This window comes from Debaryomyces hansenii (genome assembly GCF_000006445.2).
Source record: "Debaryomyces hansenii CBS767 chromosome G complete sequence".
NCBI classification, from domain to species: domain Eukaryota; kingdom Fungi; phylum Ascomycota; class Pichiomycetes; order Serinales; family Debaryomycetaceae; genus Debaryomyces; species Debaryomyces hansenii.
Window position 1 is genome coordinate 1,513,943 of NC_006049.2, and position 16,649 is coordinate 1,530,591.

The 16,649-nt window shown below is 38.3% G+C and overlaps 9 protein-coding genes and 1 non-coding gene across 10 annotated transcripts; 3 read left to right on the forward strand and 7 right to left on the reverse strand. All coding sequences in view use genetic code 12, as the record gives it.

The window, feature by feature from the left end:
• Positions 1 to 145: 145 nt before the first annotated feature.
• DEHA2G18612g (DEHA2G18612p) lies at positions 146 to 460 on the forward strand (the record flags this gene model as incomplete). The annotated part of the gene is made up of 1 exon (XM_462349.1): positions 146 to 460. One exon carries the CDS (start codon positions 146 to 148, stop codon positions 458 to 460), a length of 315 nt encoding a protein of 104 aa, XP_462349.1.
• Positions 461 to 1,035: 575 nt separating this feature from the next.
• Positions 1,036 to 3,078, forward strand: DEHA2G18634g (DEHA2G18634p; the record flags this gene model as incomplete). Its single annotated transcript, XM_462350.1, has 1 exon — positions 1,036 to 3,078. One exon carries the CDS (start codon positions 1,036 to 1,038, stop codon positions 3,076 to 3,078), a length of 2,043 nt encoding a protein of 680 aa, XP_462350.1.
• A 306-nt stretch (positions 3,079 to 3,384) lies between these two features.
• DEHA2G18656g (DEHA2G18656p) lies at positions 3,385 to 4,080 on the reverse strand (the record flags this gene model as incomplete). The annotated part of the gene is made up of 1 exon (XM_462351.1): positions 3,385 to 4,080. The coding sequence occupies one exon, from the start codon at positions 4,078 to 4,080 to the stop codon at positions 3,385 to 3,387; it is 696 nt and encodes a 231-aa protein (XP_462351.1).
• Positions 4,081 to 5,027: 947 nt separating this feature from the next.
• On the reverse strand, positions 5,028 to 6,365 carry DEHA2G18678g (DEHA2G18678p; the record flags this gene model as incomplete). The annotated part of the gene is made up of 1 exon (XM_462352.1): positions 5,028 to 6,365. The coding sequence occupies one exon, from the start codon at positions 6,363 to 6,365 to the stop codon at positions 5,028 to 5,030; it is 1,338 nt and encodes a 445-aa protein (XP_462352.2).
• A 1,191-nt stretch (positions 6,366 to 7,556) lies between these two features.
• Positions 7,557 to 8,975, forward strand: DEHA2G18700g (DEHA2G18700p; the record flags this gene model as incomplete). Its single annotated transcript, XM_462353.1, has 1 exon — positions 7,557 to 8,975. The coding sequence occupies one exon, from the start codon at positions 7,557 to 7,559 to the stop codon at positions 8,973 to 8,975; it is 1,419 nt and encodes a 472-aa protein (XP_462353.2).
• A 26-nt stretch (positions 8,976 to 9,001) lies between these two features.
• DEHA2G18722g (DEHA2G18722p) lies at positions 9,002 to 11,506 on the reverse strand (the record flags this gene model as incomplete). The annotated part of the gene is made up of 1 exon (XM_462354.1): positions 9,002 to 11,506. The coding sequence occupies one exon, from the start codon at positions 11,504 to 11,506 to the stop codon at positions 9,002 to 9,004; it is 2,505 nt and encodes an 834-aa protein (XP_462354.2).
• Positions 11,507 to 11,607: 101 nt separating this feature from the next.
• DEHA2G18744r lies at positions 11,608 to 11,681 on the reverse strand. The gene has a single exon. It is a non-coding gene; the product is annotated as a tRNA-Asn (tRNA).
• A 771-nt stretch (positions 11,682 to 12,452) lies between these two features.
• Positions 12,453 to 13,435, reverse strand: DEHA2G18766g (DEHA2G18766p; the record flags this gene model as incomplete). Its single annotated transcript, XM_462355.1, has 2 exons — positions 12,453 to 13,310; positions 13,373 to 13,435. 2 exons carry the CDS (start codon positions 13,433 to 13,435, stop codon positions 12,453 to 12,455), a joined length of 921 nt encoding a protein of 306 aa, XP_462355.1.
• Positions 13,436 to 13,755: 320 nt separating this feature from the next.
• DEHA2G18788g (DEHA2G18788p) lies at positions 13,756 to 14,904 on the reverse strand (the record flags this gene model as incomplete). Its single annotated transcript, XM_462356.1, has 1 exon — positions 13,756 to 14,904. The coding sequence occupies one exon, from the start codon at positions 14,902 to 14,904 to the stop codon at positions 13,756 to 13,758; it is 1,149 nt and encodes a 382-aa protein (XP_462356.2).
• Positions 14,905 to 15,193: 289 nt separating this feature from the next.
• On the reverse strand, positions 15,194 to 16,564 carry DEHA2G18810g (DEHA2G18810p; the record flags this gene model as incomplete). The annotated part of the gene is made up of 1 exon (XM_462357.1): positions 15,194 to 16,564. The coding sequence occupies one exon, from the start codon at positions 16,562 to 16,564 to the stop codon at positions 15,194 to 15,196; it is 1,371 nt and encodes a 456-aa protein (XP_462357.2).
• Between the last annotated feature and the right edge of the window lie 85 nt (positions 16,565 to 16,649).

A 16,649-nucleotide genomic window follows, 5' to 3' on the forward strand; every position in this document is an offset into this window, starting at 1 on the left:
TCCATATAAAAGACTTGATATCTTCATACAATCTAGTCCGCCACCATAATTACCAATTTTGCGCACACAATTTTTCAGTCAATATCAGATATCAAAGAACATTATACTTTAGTTCAGTAAGCGTCATCTACATCTTAAAATCACAATGAGTGAAACAGAGACAATATATTACATTTCAAGCATAGAAGCAAATAAGAAAAAGCTCCAACATGTACATGATATTATGGCATTGGCGCTAGGAGTTGGTGCTGGTGTTTTGACCTTGGAATCGGTATACGGGTTTCTCTTCTATATAATAGGCTTTACAATCACAAACTTGGCTTTTTACCGGATCTGTTGCGAAGGAAAGGCCTTTGAGTTCTTCAGAAAGCCTCTACATGAAATATTCGTTGACGGTATAGCTAGCAATGTTGCCGGATTCCTTATGATGTGGTGTCTCGTGTTTGCTCTAGTTAAATGAGCGACGGGTTTGGTGTGAGTAGTGAGTCCCAACCAGGGCCCAAAGTGATTGAATACAACGTGAGTAGCGGGTTCAATATCGAGTTTCTTGTACAATAGATAATAAACGAGTTTAGTTTTGACATGATAATCCAAATCCTTGTCTAAACAATGCATGTAGACATTCTGAGACGGTTTAAAACGAATCATATTAATAGACAAGCAGACTTCTATAGGCTACATGCTTAAGTTTATATGCTTACATCTACGTTGACTGCTCTGTACGGCCGATGGTTAGTCTATTAAGCTGAGCAATTGCACCATATTCGAACCTTTTCTCTTAAAGATCTAGTAATCTAACATGATGTTATTGGGTACTGCGATTACTCCTGTAGATGTACATACTCTAATTCAGCAGTTGTAATTGTTTTATCGGGTCAATGGTCCTACCTTATCCCCAGCAAGCTGAAATATGGCTCTCGCACGCTCGAGATCAAGATCGAGAATTGACCTAGGGTCAAGGAACTTAGTACCCTTTTATGATCAATTGTCTGGAATACTCGTTGTAACTAGTTATATATTAAATATCATTCAAATATGGAGAAGATTGATTTATCTACCAATTCTAAAAAAATTAAAGAAGCTTACGAAAAAGTTGTTAGGGGGGACCCTTCTTCTAATTACGTGGTTTATACCGTCGATAAAAACTCTAGTTTAGAAGTAAGTGAAAGCGGAGATGGTTCTTTAGATGAATTTATTGAACACTTTGAAGATGGAAGTGTTCAATTCGGTTTAGCGAGAGTTATTGTTCCTGGATCGGATGTTTCAAAGAACTTACTCGTTGGGTGGTGTCCAGATAATGCACCAGCAAAATCGAGATTATCATTTGCAAACAATTTCGCTGATGTCTCTAACGCATTTAGTGGATATCATGTTCAGGTCACTGCTAGAGACCAAGACGATTTAGATGCTGAAGAATTTTTGCATAGAGTTTGTGCTGCGGCAGGTGCAAGATATTCCACCCAGGCCTCGTCCAAGCCAGCTCCCAAGCCGGCTGCTTCGAAGCCGGTTGTTGCTAAATCTTCACCAAAGCCAGCTTTTTCTAAGCCATCGGTGCCAAAAAGTACTGGTAAGCCACTCTCCCCAATTACTCCGAAGCCAACCATTCCAAAACCTGCTGCCGCATCATCCAATAACGATGACGGATGGGGTGATGAAAAAGAAATTGAAGAAAGGGATTTTGAAAAGAAGCCATTGGAAAATGTACCATCTGCTTACAAGCCAACTAAGGTTGATATTTCTGAATTGAGAAAGCAAAAATCTGACACCATCTCTTCGCAACCAAATAAAAAGCCATTTGCTTCGCAGGACAAGTCCGATGAAACTAGCAAAGATGACGATGAACCAAAATCGTTATCCGACAGAATGAAATCCTTTAAAAGCAGTGACACTTCGGATGGTAGATTGACGTCATTACCTAAGCCTAAGGTCAACCATTCGGTCGCATCTCGTTTCAGTCCAGCAAATACTTCTTCAAAAAGTCCTTCATTTGGTTCCAAACCTACGCTTGGCTATGGTTCTGCTAATGATAACAAGAAGGATAAATTAGTTGGTGGATTATCCAGAAATTATGCTGCTGAAGGTGGGAAGACACCAGCTCAACTTTGGGCTGAAAAGAGAGGTCAATATAAATCTGTTAAGTCTGAAGAAGACAAGCCAACTCAAAACGAAACTTCTGAATTAGCTGATAAATTTTCTAAGAGTTCGATTGATGATCACGAAGAAGATTCTACCGAAGAAACAGAAGAGCCAGCTTTGATTAAACCATCCACTGGTGGATTCCCAGTGCCTCCAAAGAGAAGCTTACCTCCAAGAGTTGACGAACCAGAAGAGGAACAAGAAGAAGAGCAAGAAGAACATGAAGAAGAAGAGGATGATGAAAAACCTGTTGAGCCACCTATCATAAAACCATCAACAGGTGCATTCCCAACGCCACCAAAGAGAAACTTACCACCAAGAGCTGAAGAGCCAGAAGAAGAAGAGGAAGAAGAGGAAGTAGAAAAAGAAGAAACAAAAGCAGCACCTGTCCCTTCTTTACCAGCTCGTAACTTACCTCCACCACCAGCAAGAACGACAGAACCTAAACAAGAAGACGTTGCTCCTACTTCGAAACATACTGAGGAAAAGTCTGAAGTGATTACTGCAGTTGCTGAATACGACTATGAAAAAGATGAAGACAATGAAATTGAATTTGCTGAAGGTGATTTAATTACTGAAATAGAATTTGTTGATGAAGAGTGGTGGTCTGGTAAACACTCTACAACCGGTGATGTTGGTTTATTCCCAGCATCTTACGTTTCATTACAAAACGATTCAGGAAAAGAAGCTTCCACGACCGTTGGGAAGACTTCTGCTCCTGAAACTTCGTCTACACCTTCCGGTTCTGCTGATGCCAACAAGGGTCCATCTGCTACAGCAGAGTACGACTATGAAAAGGATGAAGATAATGAAATAAGTTTTGCTGAGGGCGATAAGATTGTTGAAATTGAATTTATTGACGAAGACTGGTGGTCAGGTAAACATTCCAGTAGTGGTGAAGTGGGATTGTTTCCTGCAAACTATGTTAAGTTAGACCAATAAGGATAGAAAATATTCCTGCTAGTCAAATATTAGTTTATTTAGATTTTATGATAAAAATGTACCATTTTATATTTTAGAAAGTAACTGTGTCGCTTGTAGAATGACCATTTAAAGATTGAACAGAGATTATTACAACGTCTATCTCAAGAGCTTTACATATCATAAATTTTCGGTAATTAGTTATTAAAATACGAAACAAGATGTAAATCAATTTTATAGAAATCATAAACTTATCATAAATAACAATAGCAATTGGGTTTAAACTCATAATTAAACATCGACATATGCCACTAGACCAAATACGGGCTAAACAATCAAATCTTTCATCATTATAGTTTTCCTGCTAGTTAACTGCAAAGTTTCGATGTTAGGATAGTTTCTCAACAAGTTGCTAACAGCGAACGCTTTTTCTCCCTCTAGGTGTTCATCATCAATGTAAACACCTCGAATTCTACCTACCATAAAATCGGTCTTTTTCAATATATCCTTCACAATTGACACTACCATGTTAAAGTCTGCATCGTCGGACATAACGGTTGAATCATAGTAAAAGTATGTATTTTGCATCACCTCCACAGACTGGCTCTTGTCATTATAATCATGCGCTTTGTCAATCATTGAACGCATATGATAGTCAAATGGTATGTCTCTGGTTGCGGTGCACTTATGTGAGTGGTCTATGGCATCACACAAGATATCTTGAACAAATTCTAATCCGTTAAAAAACATGAAGACTATCTTCCCAGTATACTTGACTTCATCATTGTTGCCGTCCTTGTAAAAACTAAGATATTCAACCAACTCTTTGAATGTCTTTAAGTACGTTATGCTGGAATTCAAAGGTATTTCATCATTATTTTGTTCATTTAGTTTGGTCAATTTCCCTTCTACTTGTGAAACAGTACCATTAGTAACTATCAATACCTCGTAATCGCAAATTGGAACACACGTATATTTTTGCATCATTTTATGATCTGTCTTCTCTTTCGAAATGTTTGCCATTCTGGACCTGAGTGGTTTATATACTAGCGAGTCACTTGTGGGGTTTCTTTTAAAATATAAACTTTCTACTTTTGAAATGCCTTCGAGGGAATACCATCTCTCCACAATAACGGTTTTACTGTATATTAAAAGATTTAAAAACCAAGAATTTAACACATAAAACCATGCAAAGGTTTACAATACCCAGCATGTCAGTTTGTTTCATGATGCATCCTGACATATATTTGGAACCCAGGTCAATGGCATTTGTACGGCAGTAGGGTGCGAAATTCTCTTTCAAGTATACATTGCTCAAACATATACCAAATTTTAGCGGAATAGGAATTTTGTAAAACAAGAATCAGACTAGTATACTCATATCCTGACTGTAAGCTTGCAGTTGCCATTAGCAAACATAATTAATCCCAAAACCCAAATTTAATGCCTTACTTATGGGGTACTAAATCGCCTAAATCCCAATGCCCGCGGGCCGAAAACGTTTAGCGAAGACTAATATGCAGTGAGTAGTATTATGTTCTGAGGTTAGAGATGGCATACAGCAAAGTCCCTCTCGGAAACTAACGGTAACTAAAGGGGGGAGTCAGCTACGTAAAGCGTAGGCCGTGTTGTAATGTGAGAAAGAGAGAAGAACAATGTACAAAGCACAAATGACGATGTAATGAAATCGTAGAAAAGGAGAGTACAAAATATACTCCACGTTTTAGCCGAATACTTGGACAGAATGCTAGGTCTAATGCCGCTTAGAGATTGTGATTTAGTCTAAATGAAATTAATTACAAAATAAATTAAGTACAATACTTAGTTCAATAGTTTTATGGGATCAAATCTAAAGGGAATGTATAGAGATAGAGAGTACTTACAAAATATGGTTCTATGTGCAAAATCAAATTGCAGTATTGTATTGCGCTAGAATATGTCATCAACCGATATACACCTATATATACCTGTTATGTAGTATTATCGGAGTCTCTATCAGGTGTTGTGTCGTGTATGTGGTGCGATTCGTGGTTATTGTCAAAACGGTGGGCTTCTGTGGACGCCAGACCATCATTTATGTCATCATCCAGTTCATGGTCTCCATCATATGAAGGAGGTTTAATAGGGATGCTATTCAACGTTATTCTCTCATGATTCGAATTTGAATCACTGTATGCATTATAACTGTACTTGTCGTTGATTTCGTCATCATCTATTGGATTGATTTCCCAGAAATTAGGAGGGAAATCATCATCACGATCGCTCAAATCGTTCAGTTCATCAATCTCGGATCGTTCAAGTAGAATATCTGCGTTGAATTTGTTGTATGCTGGTGGTGCCGGACCATTCCCTTCGAGGGGACCAAAGCCCCATTTTTTTACATTACCCTCGATAAACACGTAGCCCATCTGGCCAACATTTACATGCACGGAGCATAAATTATTCGCTCCAACAATAGGAAATATTTGTCCCTTATGCAAAATCTTGAAGTTTTTAATGTGGCCCCCAATTTTCAGTTCGCTGACTTTCTTCCCGTTCCTGGTGAAAAATATCGTTCCGCTTCTGACACGATACCCAACTCCTATAACGTCACCCTCGATGAACTTAGGAAATGGTGGATCGTTGGTGATCTTGAATGGCTGATTATGGCGTCTGTATCCATCTGAATCATAACTTACCGAGTTCGCGTGTCTTCCTGGTAATCTAAACCACGGGTATGGCTTGATTCCAAGCCCTATAGACACAACCGTGTCCTCTGGATGCGGCAAGTGGTGCATTTTACTTTCAAAGTAGTACACTTCGTTTTTCATTGGTATTGGCAAGTTTGTTTGCGTCGAGCACTCAAACTTCTTGAAAAATGTGATTTCGTACCGGTTCAAAATCATCATATCGTTATTCGCCAACATAGGGTCCTTCACAAACTCCCACGCCTTCACACCTTTCTCCTGTATTGCTAAATTTTGCGACAACGTCAACTCATCTCTCACATAGGGGTTGTTGTTGAGGTATTCCTTCGATTGGAAATAAAGCTCCTGTTCGTCCGAATTCAACTCAAGGTATACCTGGTTTTCTTCTTCCCTGATCATCTCTCTTTCCGTCAACCTAATCCGTCTTTTGACCACGAAAACTATTATTCCAAAAAACGTCACCATCACGCTGAACGTCACCACCGAAAACAAGAAAACCGTCACCAAATCATTGTTATTATTCCTTTCACTTTTGTTATATTTATAATTTAGAGGATGTGCGTAGCCTCCTCTAGCTGCCAAAACCACCATGTACCATAGTAAACTCGACATATTCTCCATGCTGGTCTTTGTAGTATACTAATATCTAAGCAAGGAAAATAAATTCTATTATCAATTTCCCTGATTGGTATTCACACGAATATTTTGCGATAAAAGCTGAACCTCGCTTAGATCGGTAATTATGACCAAAATGGGCGCAAATTAGCGTATAGATAATAGTAGCTGACTTCTCAGATCTGGATTAAAGAACCACGGTTATTGATGATATTGAGTGGTTATGTTGATCCATTTTTGTAGAGATAGCGATAGAACTCCAAGGCGGAAATCCTGTCATCTAATACGAGCTAAAATCACTGTTATAGTAAAATTTGGTCTGCATTTCTTCATACAGATAGTGTGGACCAATAGTGGATATTATTATTGACGCCGTATGGAGTATAAATATGTGCTGAAACCATTGCGATGAGCCATTGTAGCGGATTTATGAATTGTGTAATAAGTCGTATATACATAGCTGTGGGGGCAGGGATATCGCGACGGTTACCATGCGATGAAGAGCCAGCATCGCAATCCCTGCGAGTACAAAACCATCACTTAACCGTTCTACAAATATGCCAAGGACCGCATACGTACGGCCGGCACAAGAAGGGTACACGAAGGGACTAAATTAGAAATCGGGTCGAATAGTTGTTGCATTAATTTCTCTTTAGTACCGGACGTAATTAGACTTTTCTCGAGCCAAGCGAAACTGACGATCTAAGCCCTGATAAAGTATTATTGAATATGGTTTGCAATATGTTTGGTCAGACGCAGACCAAAGCAAACCCCTACACTTCTCAATTGGGTCTGGTTGGGTAAGGAAGCGGTTGTGTGGGCATTGATCACTTGAACTGTAGGCAAATGCGCATCTCTTACACACCAGAAACGAATGATGGTACACACCAAGTATATATGAATTGACAATTAGAGCTAAATAGGCAAATGACTGTTAGACCCTACTAACGGTTCGTGTGGTACGTCATACAAACCTGCATTAAGAAGGAGGTTTTGTATGAGAAACATGGCTCATATGGGGCTTTGGTTAGTCGTAATCGCGTTTTGGAACAATTTCTATATTTAGGCAAATCACTCCTACGCTAATATTTTTGTTTTAGAATCGTGATTATAATTAGAATGCATCTATAACTATATAAGCCACCCAATTGTATGGAAGTTGGCTTTGAAAGTTTTAACCTATAGTAGTATAGTAATATGAGAGTTAATTCTTTGTTAAAAATATGTGCACTTGTTCCAAGCGTATTATCGTCTTGTAATCCATTGAAAAGTACGAATTGTGACGCGGTACAAGCATTAGGAACATCATTTAAAGAAGACTTTAAATCTAAATCCCCATACTTTGATATTGTTGAGGCCAATGGTGTATCTTTCGGTGATGATGGGTTAGAATTGAAGCTAGCTAAGAGGTTCGATAATCCAACTTTGCAATCGAACTTTTACATAATGTTCGGAAAGATTGAGGTTACAATGCAAGCAGCAGAAGGTCAAGGTGTGATTTCGAGTTTCTTTTTACAATCAGATGATTTAGATGAAATCGATATTGAGTTGTTTGGAGGAGATGGTTACGAATTTCAGCTGAATTACTTCTCGAAAGGTGATACCACTACATACGACAGAGGTGAATACCACGCCACTTCTTCAAATCCATTGCAAAACTTCCACACGTACACCTTAGACTGGACAAAGGATTCGTTAACATGGTCATTAGATGGTAAAGTGGTGAGAACTTTGGATGCAGACAATCCTCAAGGCTACCCACAAAGCCCAATGTTCTTAAGAATGGGTATTTGGGCTGGTGGTGATCCTTCTAGTGAACAAGGTACTATTGAATGGGCTGGTGGGTTAACTGATTACTCAGAAATGCCATTTTCAATGTACATAAAGTCTCTTATTGTCACAGATTACTCTAGTGGTGATAAATACGAATATGGTGACAATTCTGGTGATTGGACTTCTATCAAGGCTATCAATGGTGAAGTTAATGGTAGACAAAAGCAAGCTGATGAGGATTTCGAAACTTTACAGGATGGTGGTTCAGTTGACACTGATTTCGAAGCATCCAGCAGTTCGAGTTCTGCAGCATCATCTTCTTCATCCTCATCCTCTTCTTCTTCATCCTCATCCTCTTCACCCTCGTCCTCTTCTTCTTCTTCACCCTCATCCTCTTCTTCTTCTTCACCCTCATCCTCTTCTTCTTCTTCCTCATCCTCATCCTCATCCTCATCCACATCTTCATCTTCATCTTCAACCAAAGCCTCATCCACAACCAAAGCCTCATCCACAACCAAAGCCTCATCCACAACCAAAGACTCACCTTCAACCAAAGCCTCGCCTTCAACATTGATATCATCTACCTCCGATGAGGAATCATCTTCAACAGACACTGTATATAGCACCTCCAGTGCCTCCACTTCAACATCTGCCAACTCAGCTCCAACCAGTGAAAGTGCTTCAAGTTCAAATGAAGCAAACTCCGTTAATACAAGTTCTGAAACAGCATCAGCTTCATCCTCGGCTCCACAAGCCCTTACTAATGAAAATATGAGTAATCTTATAAGAGTGTCATCATTTTCAACCATTCTCACATCCTTTATTTGTTATATATTAATTTAGAGAAAGTATACATCTATAAAACAAGCTTATGATAAATTATTGGGTTCCTCGATCCCAAATAACTGTAAAAGTTCTTTTTTTGTTAGGTTGTTACTAATACTATTTGCATTAATTTTTGAACTATTTGACGTTACGGCGTTAGCTAACTGCCTCTTTGTTTTCTGTAACTTCAAAATGTTATCTTCTACTGTATTTTTAACAGTAAGTTCATAAATGTCAACCGGCTTGGTTTGACCAATTCGATACACTCTGTCTATTGCCTGTTCTTGAATTTGAGGATTCCACCAAGGATCAAATAGAATTACCTGTGATGCACACGTAAGATTCAACCCAACTGATCCACACTTTAAGGAACAGAGTAAAACATTCATATCTGGATCATTTTTCAAAGAATTCAAAGCAAAGTTCCTTGCTTTTATATCCATAGATCCATCATAAGTCAATATTTTAAAACCTTTCGTGCTAAGCGTATCTCCTAGTACTTTAAATAGAGATGGGAATTGGGAGAATATGATAGTTTTTCTATCACGGTTAGTCATTAAGATCTCCAATACTTGTTTTATTTTTGAGGATACATAATAATCATCTTCGTGATGTTTGGGAACTTTGACACTTTCGCCGCAAGCTTTACAAAATCTCGTACCATCAGTGGATTGATTATTTGCATCAAGTCGCTTCATACAAATTTCACAATTTTTTGAGTCCACAGACAAGCCACCCATTGAAGTTATTAAGTTATCTAGAGATGTATCTTTATCATTGGATGTGGTCAATTTTCCCTCAAAATTTAAGCTATCTTCCGTATCTTCAAATAGCAAATTCCAGCTACAACACAATTGTCTTAATCGCAATAAATATACCAAAGCACTCATATAATTGACATTCCCGGTTTTCGCTTGAGTTATTTCTTTCTTCAATTTAAGCGTGGGAGCATTATCCCTAACAACTTCAGTTTTTTTGTCCCTTGCAGGTCCGTTGTTCAAGTTTGATAAAATAATATGTTTCACATTATTATATATTGATCTCTCAAATTCCGAAAACTCAACCATAATTTTATGAACATTCTTTGGTGGTAATTTAAAGGTATTATGACTACTGCTCAAAATGGCTTTCGTTCTTCGTAACATTAAGTTACTCAACTCATCTCTTAATTCAAATAATGCAGTGTACATATCTCTTTCCTGAAGAGACCGTTGAATTGTGTCCAGCCATATCTTATCGTCTGCGTATTTACTGACTCGAATAAATTTGAATAATGATTGCAATTCACCGAGATTATTTTGTAGTGGTGTACCAGTCAAGCACCAACGACGGTCTGCATCTAAGTTGAAAACCGCTATTGCTTGCTTGGAGTTTTTATTCTTTATTTGATGAGCTTCATCCAATATAATTCTCCACCACCTAAACTCTGGAGAATACAAAGCTGATGGCGATCCACTCTTGTGAAATTCTGAACTTACCGTTGCATACGTTGTTATCACCACATCATACTCAGCTAATTCTTCGTATTTCTTTGGTCTGTCAGGACCATGAAATATCATGACACTTAGCCCAGAGGCTTTGGATTCTATTTCAGATTTCCATTGATTAGTTAGAGATACGGGACATACTATTAGGTTGGTCTTATGTTCACATTTACCCTTATTCTCTAATATCAATGTAATAGTTTGAATCGTTTTACCCAAACCCATATCATCACACAACAATCCGCCTTGAGAACTTCCCTTGATTGCCTCACGTCTCTTCAAGAATCTTAAACCGGATACTTGATGAGGTAATAATGACACATTCAAGCCATCTACTATACAATCTTCGGGCTTCACCTCCTCCTCCTCAAAATCATGTTCATATTTATTGGCAAGATTAGCCAATAGCGAATTACTTGCACTTTCATCGTCATTAGTTCGCTTAGCACCAAAAACTTCTGATTCCTTATTCCTACTATTTGCCACTACTAAGCCTGGATTCTTAGTCTTCGAGTAGTTGGCCCATCTATCATGAACTTTGAAGTACTCTCTAGACGAATTCTTAGTAGTAGGGGGTTTTATTTTTTCAGTTCTTGGAGTAGCTGCTTTCTTGTGACTGCCTAGAGATGCGTATATATTACTTTTAAAGGTTGTTACGACTCTATTGGTTTCAACTTGTGTTCCGAATGATTTATTATTGTTCAAAGAAGAAAATTTACCACTTTTTAGAGTAGACATTGATTTCCTAGTATCAGCTGAACGAATCGATGTCTTTTTCTCATCTCTCTCAAGCAGGGACGGCTTAATGGTTTGCTTTGTGCTTGCTTTCAGTTCATCTGGCTTAGTTGTTCTATTTTCTATATTATTATATTTCGACTTGGCTATTGGAAACTGTGGCTTTGGTTTATATTTATGTTTATCTTTAGATCTATCATTAGATTTCACTTGAGCGTTCAAGCTTGGTTTCGGTTTCTCTTTACTGTGTTTTCTTTGGGATTCATCCTTTTCCTCATTTAATGACAATTCGCTGAAAGTTAGCGATATATCAGGAGGACCCAGGTTCATTAAGTAGGAACTTCGAGAGGATATATATTAATTTTAATGATTTCTTTTGATAAAGATTTTGCAAGCACGATTCGATAAAATCAAATCGAGAAAAAAAAATGCGACCTCGGTGAGGGTCGAACTCACGATCTTGAGATTAACAGTCTCACGCCTTAGCCAACTTGGCCACGAAGTCGTATTTTGTTTTTAATATTATTTCCATATTGTAGTACAGTTCTACTAAATAATACTCAATAGTATATCAGAAGATTTAATATAGATTAAAACTACTTCATAGGTTGATAACAAGCACTTCATACTAGGGGTTTAATCATTCATACCCATATAATCTCGTGTATATTATAGTAGAAAATATTTTGTTGCAAATTAAATAAATGCAACAAGACTGATGATATTTTCAATTATATAGCGAAGGAATATAACTATTCCTCCAATTTTGACTGTGGACAACAAAAGAGTAGACTGTATATATTTCCAAGCGTTCTCTTGATTATGTGAATATTTTTTAATTTTTTCACTTTTAATTTCTTATTATTACTAAAACCACCAAAAATTGCTAAAATATCAAAATGATGTGAATACAAATTTAATAATATGAATTTAATTAGGACTTCGTAATACTGATAAAATACAAGACAATAAATTAGAGCAGCATCAGATATAAGGAGGACAGTAATTTAGTTATCGTCTACATCAATCTTTATACTAGACTAATATTCGTCAATGACATGGTTAATAATTCTGAGTAGATCTTACATTCCATCAATATTCATAATAGTATTTTAATAATATATTTCTTCTATATAATCGAACCGATTTAAAATTTGTTTTGTTGGAACGTCAGAAGATAAAACTTAAGAAATAAAGACTAAACATCAAGAAGGGGGTATAAAAATAAAGGGTTTTTTTCGTAGAAATACAACTTCTAATTGTAATCTAGTTAAACTTAGAAGTCACAACTCAAGTCAAACTTTGGCTTGTTGTTCTCATCAAAGACACCCCAGTGCTTTTCAACGTCAGAAGTACCAGAAGTGTTTGGCTTCCATTCTTCATCAAAAGCTTCGAAGACAGCAACGTTAACACCCCATCCTCTGATAGCACAGATAGCGTTTTGCCAGTAGTTCTTAGCGTTTTCAAGAGTTGGGTCAGCAGATTCGAAGTTGGTACCCTCAGTTGGCCATCCAGTTTCACCAACCCAGAAATCAATGTCGGTACCCTTAGCGGCTTGGATGGTTTGCAAGGCTTGCATGATGTCATCGAAGAACGAGTAAGAGGCGTTCTTACTGGTTTGTCCTTGCCAGTACGAGAAAGCGTTGGCGAAAACAAAGTCAGCAGCATCAATAGCTGGCTTGGAACCACCATCGACTAAAACGTTCCACGAGTCAACAGTACCAACTTGAACTGAAGAGTAAGACTTACCGTTCTTGTCCTTGATGTCCTTCAAGGTGTCCTTGATATCGTTGATCTTTTCGGCCAATTCGTCGGCAGTCAAATCTTCTCTATACAAAGCTTCGGATCCAACTGTGAAAACCTTGACGGTATCAACAGAAATGTTTGGCAAGTAATCTTTCAATGCCTGTTTTTCTTCCTCGAAGTGAGCGTCATCATTTGGCCAGATACCGAACATCACTTGGAATCCGGCTTCCTCAGCGGCTGGTCCCAAGTTTTGTAAAGTGTTACAGTCAGAAACAGCGTATGCCTTAACAATCTTGGATTGTGATTCTAAAACAGAGAAGTCACTTTCGTATTCTTCTATCGATTTACAGTTACCGGAGTTATCCTTAACACCAATATTGAAAGCAAGCTAAAGAATGTGTTAATATTATGTCTCCACCAAATTTCAAATCATATTCGAAAAAAACTTACATCTCCAATAGCAGAAACTGATGAAACAGCTGCAGCAAGAACAGTCAAATATTTTAATTGCATTTTCAGAACTATCTATTGATTAAACGAATGAGTACTAATTCTAATAAGAACAAAATTAAACAAATAAAACAAATAGAACAAATAAAATCAATGAATATTCTATAAACAAATTCCTCACCATCCTTACAGAAATGTTTACAGTTCTAGACTTGTGTTCTAAATTTAGAAAAAGCAAACAAAGACTCAAATATACGCATAACAAAACAAGCAAGCGATGACTTAATAGGGGTGTAGGGATGTTGAAGCCATATAGAGTGCGTGAAATGCGCGCGTAAACTACATCATTAACAAATATGTACGTTTTTTGCAATCTATATAGTCTAGTGGTATACTTTCGTAAGACTGATTAGCGTAGCATCTTCTATTTTAACACCTTTTGGGATTGGCAACTCGCCGTCGAACATCTGGGAAGCATTTTCAACGCCAGGCAAATTGGCTTTGTCGTTCTGGAAACTATAGTCTATGTCGTTGTAGTTACCGAAAAGTAGGAGAATCTTCCCGTCGTTGGGGGAGAGGTCGGGGTTTTTGTTTATAGAGTTTCTGGCTTCAATGGTGTCGTTGGAGTTGAAGTAGTCGTCGCAGTTGACGTAGATGGTAGATGTGTAGCCTTCGGGGAACGAGCACTGAGTGAAGATAGAGCTGAAGTTGGCACAGTATCTGACATGGTACCCGAAGGACAGTTTGGAGCCGATCAAGCCATAGGCCTGGAGGGGGGAGACGATTTTTTTGTTTTTCAAGTCCACCGTGACCCTGACGTTGACGGGGACTTCGTGGTCCAATACAAACGGCTCGGCGTCGCCGATATTGACATATTTGGTGACGGACAATTTTTTCAATGCACTGACCTTTTTGTTCTTTTTGGTGACCTTTGGCGTGGCCTTGGGGATGGTGAGACCTTCCTTGAAGTCCTTGGAGACGTGGTTGTTGGACATAAATGGGAGGGTCGATATCTTGGGGAGTTTTTGGGCGTATTTGAACTTGGTGTGGAATTGGTTGTTTGCGAAGACAGACTTGACCAAATATGGCGGAGTCATGAAGTATTGCAATAATGTAGCGAAGAGTAAGGTGTTGTTTTCGTTAAGGTCAGACGAGAGGTCCACAGGAGTCTCTGGTTCTTTGGTTTTTTCGACGGCGGTTGGCTTCAATATATCCTCATCGCTGAAGTTGAACTTGATCTTTTTACCACCTTTGTTACTGCCCAATTCAACAACCTTGGCAGCCTCTTTTTCGGCAAGATCTTGCTTCTTGGACGACGTGGGCACGTCTAACACCACGACTTCGGCTACGTTATAAATCGTTGCAGCTTTTGCTATTTGATATGCAATAGACGTTATTTGTTCTAAATTCTTAGCATTTGCGGCTGATATTATAGTAGATGGAACACATATGGAGTATTGGGTTTCTGGAATTGCCTTGACAGGCTTCTTCACAGGCTTCTCTTCCTTGGCTTCGGTCTTTCTTTTGGCCATGGTTAATGTATAAACTTGGGGATAGATATTTGAAATATCATCTAAAATAAATTTTCAAGAGCTCATCTTAAGAGCGCGCAGTATCTGACATTGTACAATAAAGCTTGTAATAAGATAAAAGACAAGCATTTCGTACTTTCAAAATAGACTATAGACCTGATTACACGTTTACAACGACAATAGTAAATACTTGTTGTATATTAATAAATCTACGAAATTTTAATTGATATTGGACAATATACTAGCTGCACGATAGCCGGAGGGACAAATATGAAAATTATCCCAAAATTCAAGCTTCAGTGGTTTCAGCAGCATCAGCATCAGCAGCATCAGCATCAGCATCAGCTTGGTCTTCTTCAGCTTCGAGCTTGGCAATCTTAGCCTTTGCCTTTTCAACGTTGACTTTAGTTTGTTCTTCTTGCTTATCTTCAAGGGCATTTAAAGTTTCCTTCAAAGTGTCTATGGTTGAAGAAACATCGTCAGCTTGAGTTGGTAATGGGATGCTCAAGTCACCTAATGCAACAATAACATCTGGTTCAACGGTGAAGTTCTTAGACTTAGACTTCTTTTGTTTAGAGGCCTTCTTGGACTTAGAACCTTGGAAGAAAGATTCTTGTTCTTTCTTAAGAACAACTACGTCTTCAGGCATTTCAATCTTTCTACCGTTTACAGAGGTATTGACATTGTCGCTGGTAGCAGTGACATTTTTCTTTGGTTGTGGCTTAACGTACGATGGGTCGAAGTAGGCCAATAAGGTGTGGATAGAGTTGATTTCATCGCTGAAAGCAGGAATAGAAGCCTCAGCCAATTGTTTTTCGGCTTGTTCCTTTCTCTTTTGCTTCTTATCTTCCAATTGTTGTTGTTTGGATTCTTCATCTCTCTTCTTTCTTTCTTCGGTCATTAAGGTCTTGAATTTTTCGAATTCAGCGTCAAATTCAGATCTCAACTTTCTAATCTGGTCGTATTTACCGTCCTTGGTCTTCTTGATTTCATTTCTCTTGCCGAACAAATCGTTTCTCTTGTCAACAACCGACTTGTTGTCGTCGTTTATTTGATCCAATTCTTTTTGAATCTTTTCAAATTGTTGTTGAACTTCCTTGTTTTGAACCGCGTTCAATTTCTTCTTCAACTCGGCAATCTTGGCCTTGTCCTGGTCAATCAGCTCTTGCTGCTTTTCGATGGATCCGAAGTCCTTACGCAACTTACGTAACGACGACATTTCCTTGACGTATCTTCTTTCATCCGCCAATTTCAAGTCTCCCGCATCAACCAACTTGTCTAAGTAGTTGACTCTCGAGTCGATTTCTTGCACATTCTTGAATGCGTGTTTGGAGGTCTTGGTTTGGATTTCTGAGATCTTTCTCTTCAATTGGGCCTCGACACCTTTGATTTGATCCAAAATAGCCCCTCTTTCGTTCTTGATAGTGCTTTGCTTACCGACTAACTCCTTCAATTGACCTTGCAATTCTTTTCTTCTTTCAATCACTTTTGGGTCTGTGACAACCTTGTTAATTTGTGCGTTAATCTCATTGTTCGTTAAGTCCAACTTTTTAATTTCATTTTTCAACCCGTCGATTTCTTGTTTCAAAGCTTTGTCATCCGGACGTTTGATAAAACGTCTGTTGGGACGTCCAGTAGAATTTTCGGCGACGCTAGACATGTTTGGCTTATTCAATTGTGGGGGTGCTTTCCTTGTGGTCTGAAATAATGAGATCAATAGTAGAAGCGCCGGCTTTGGGTCGACA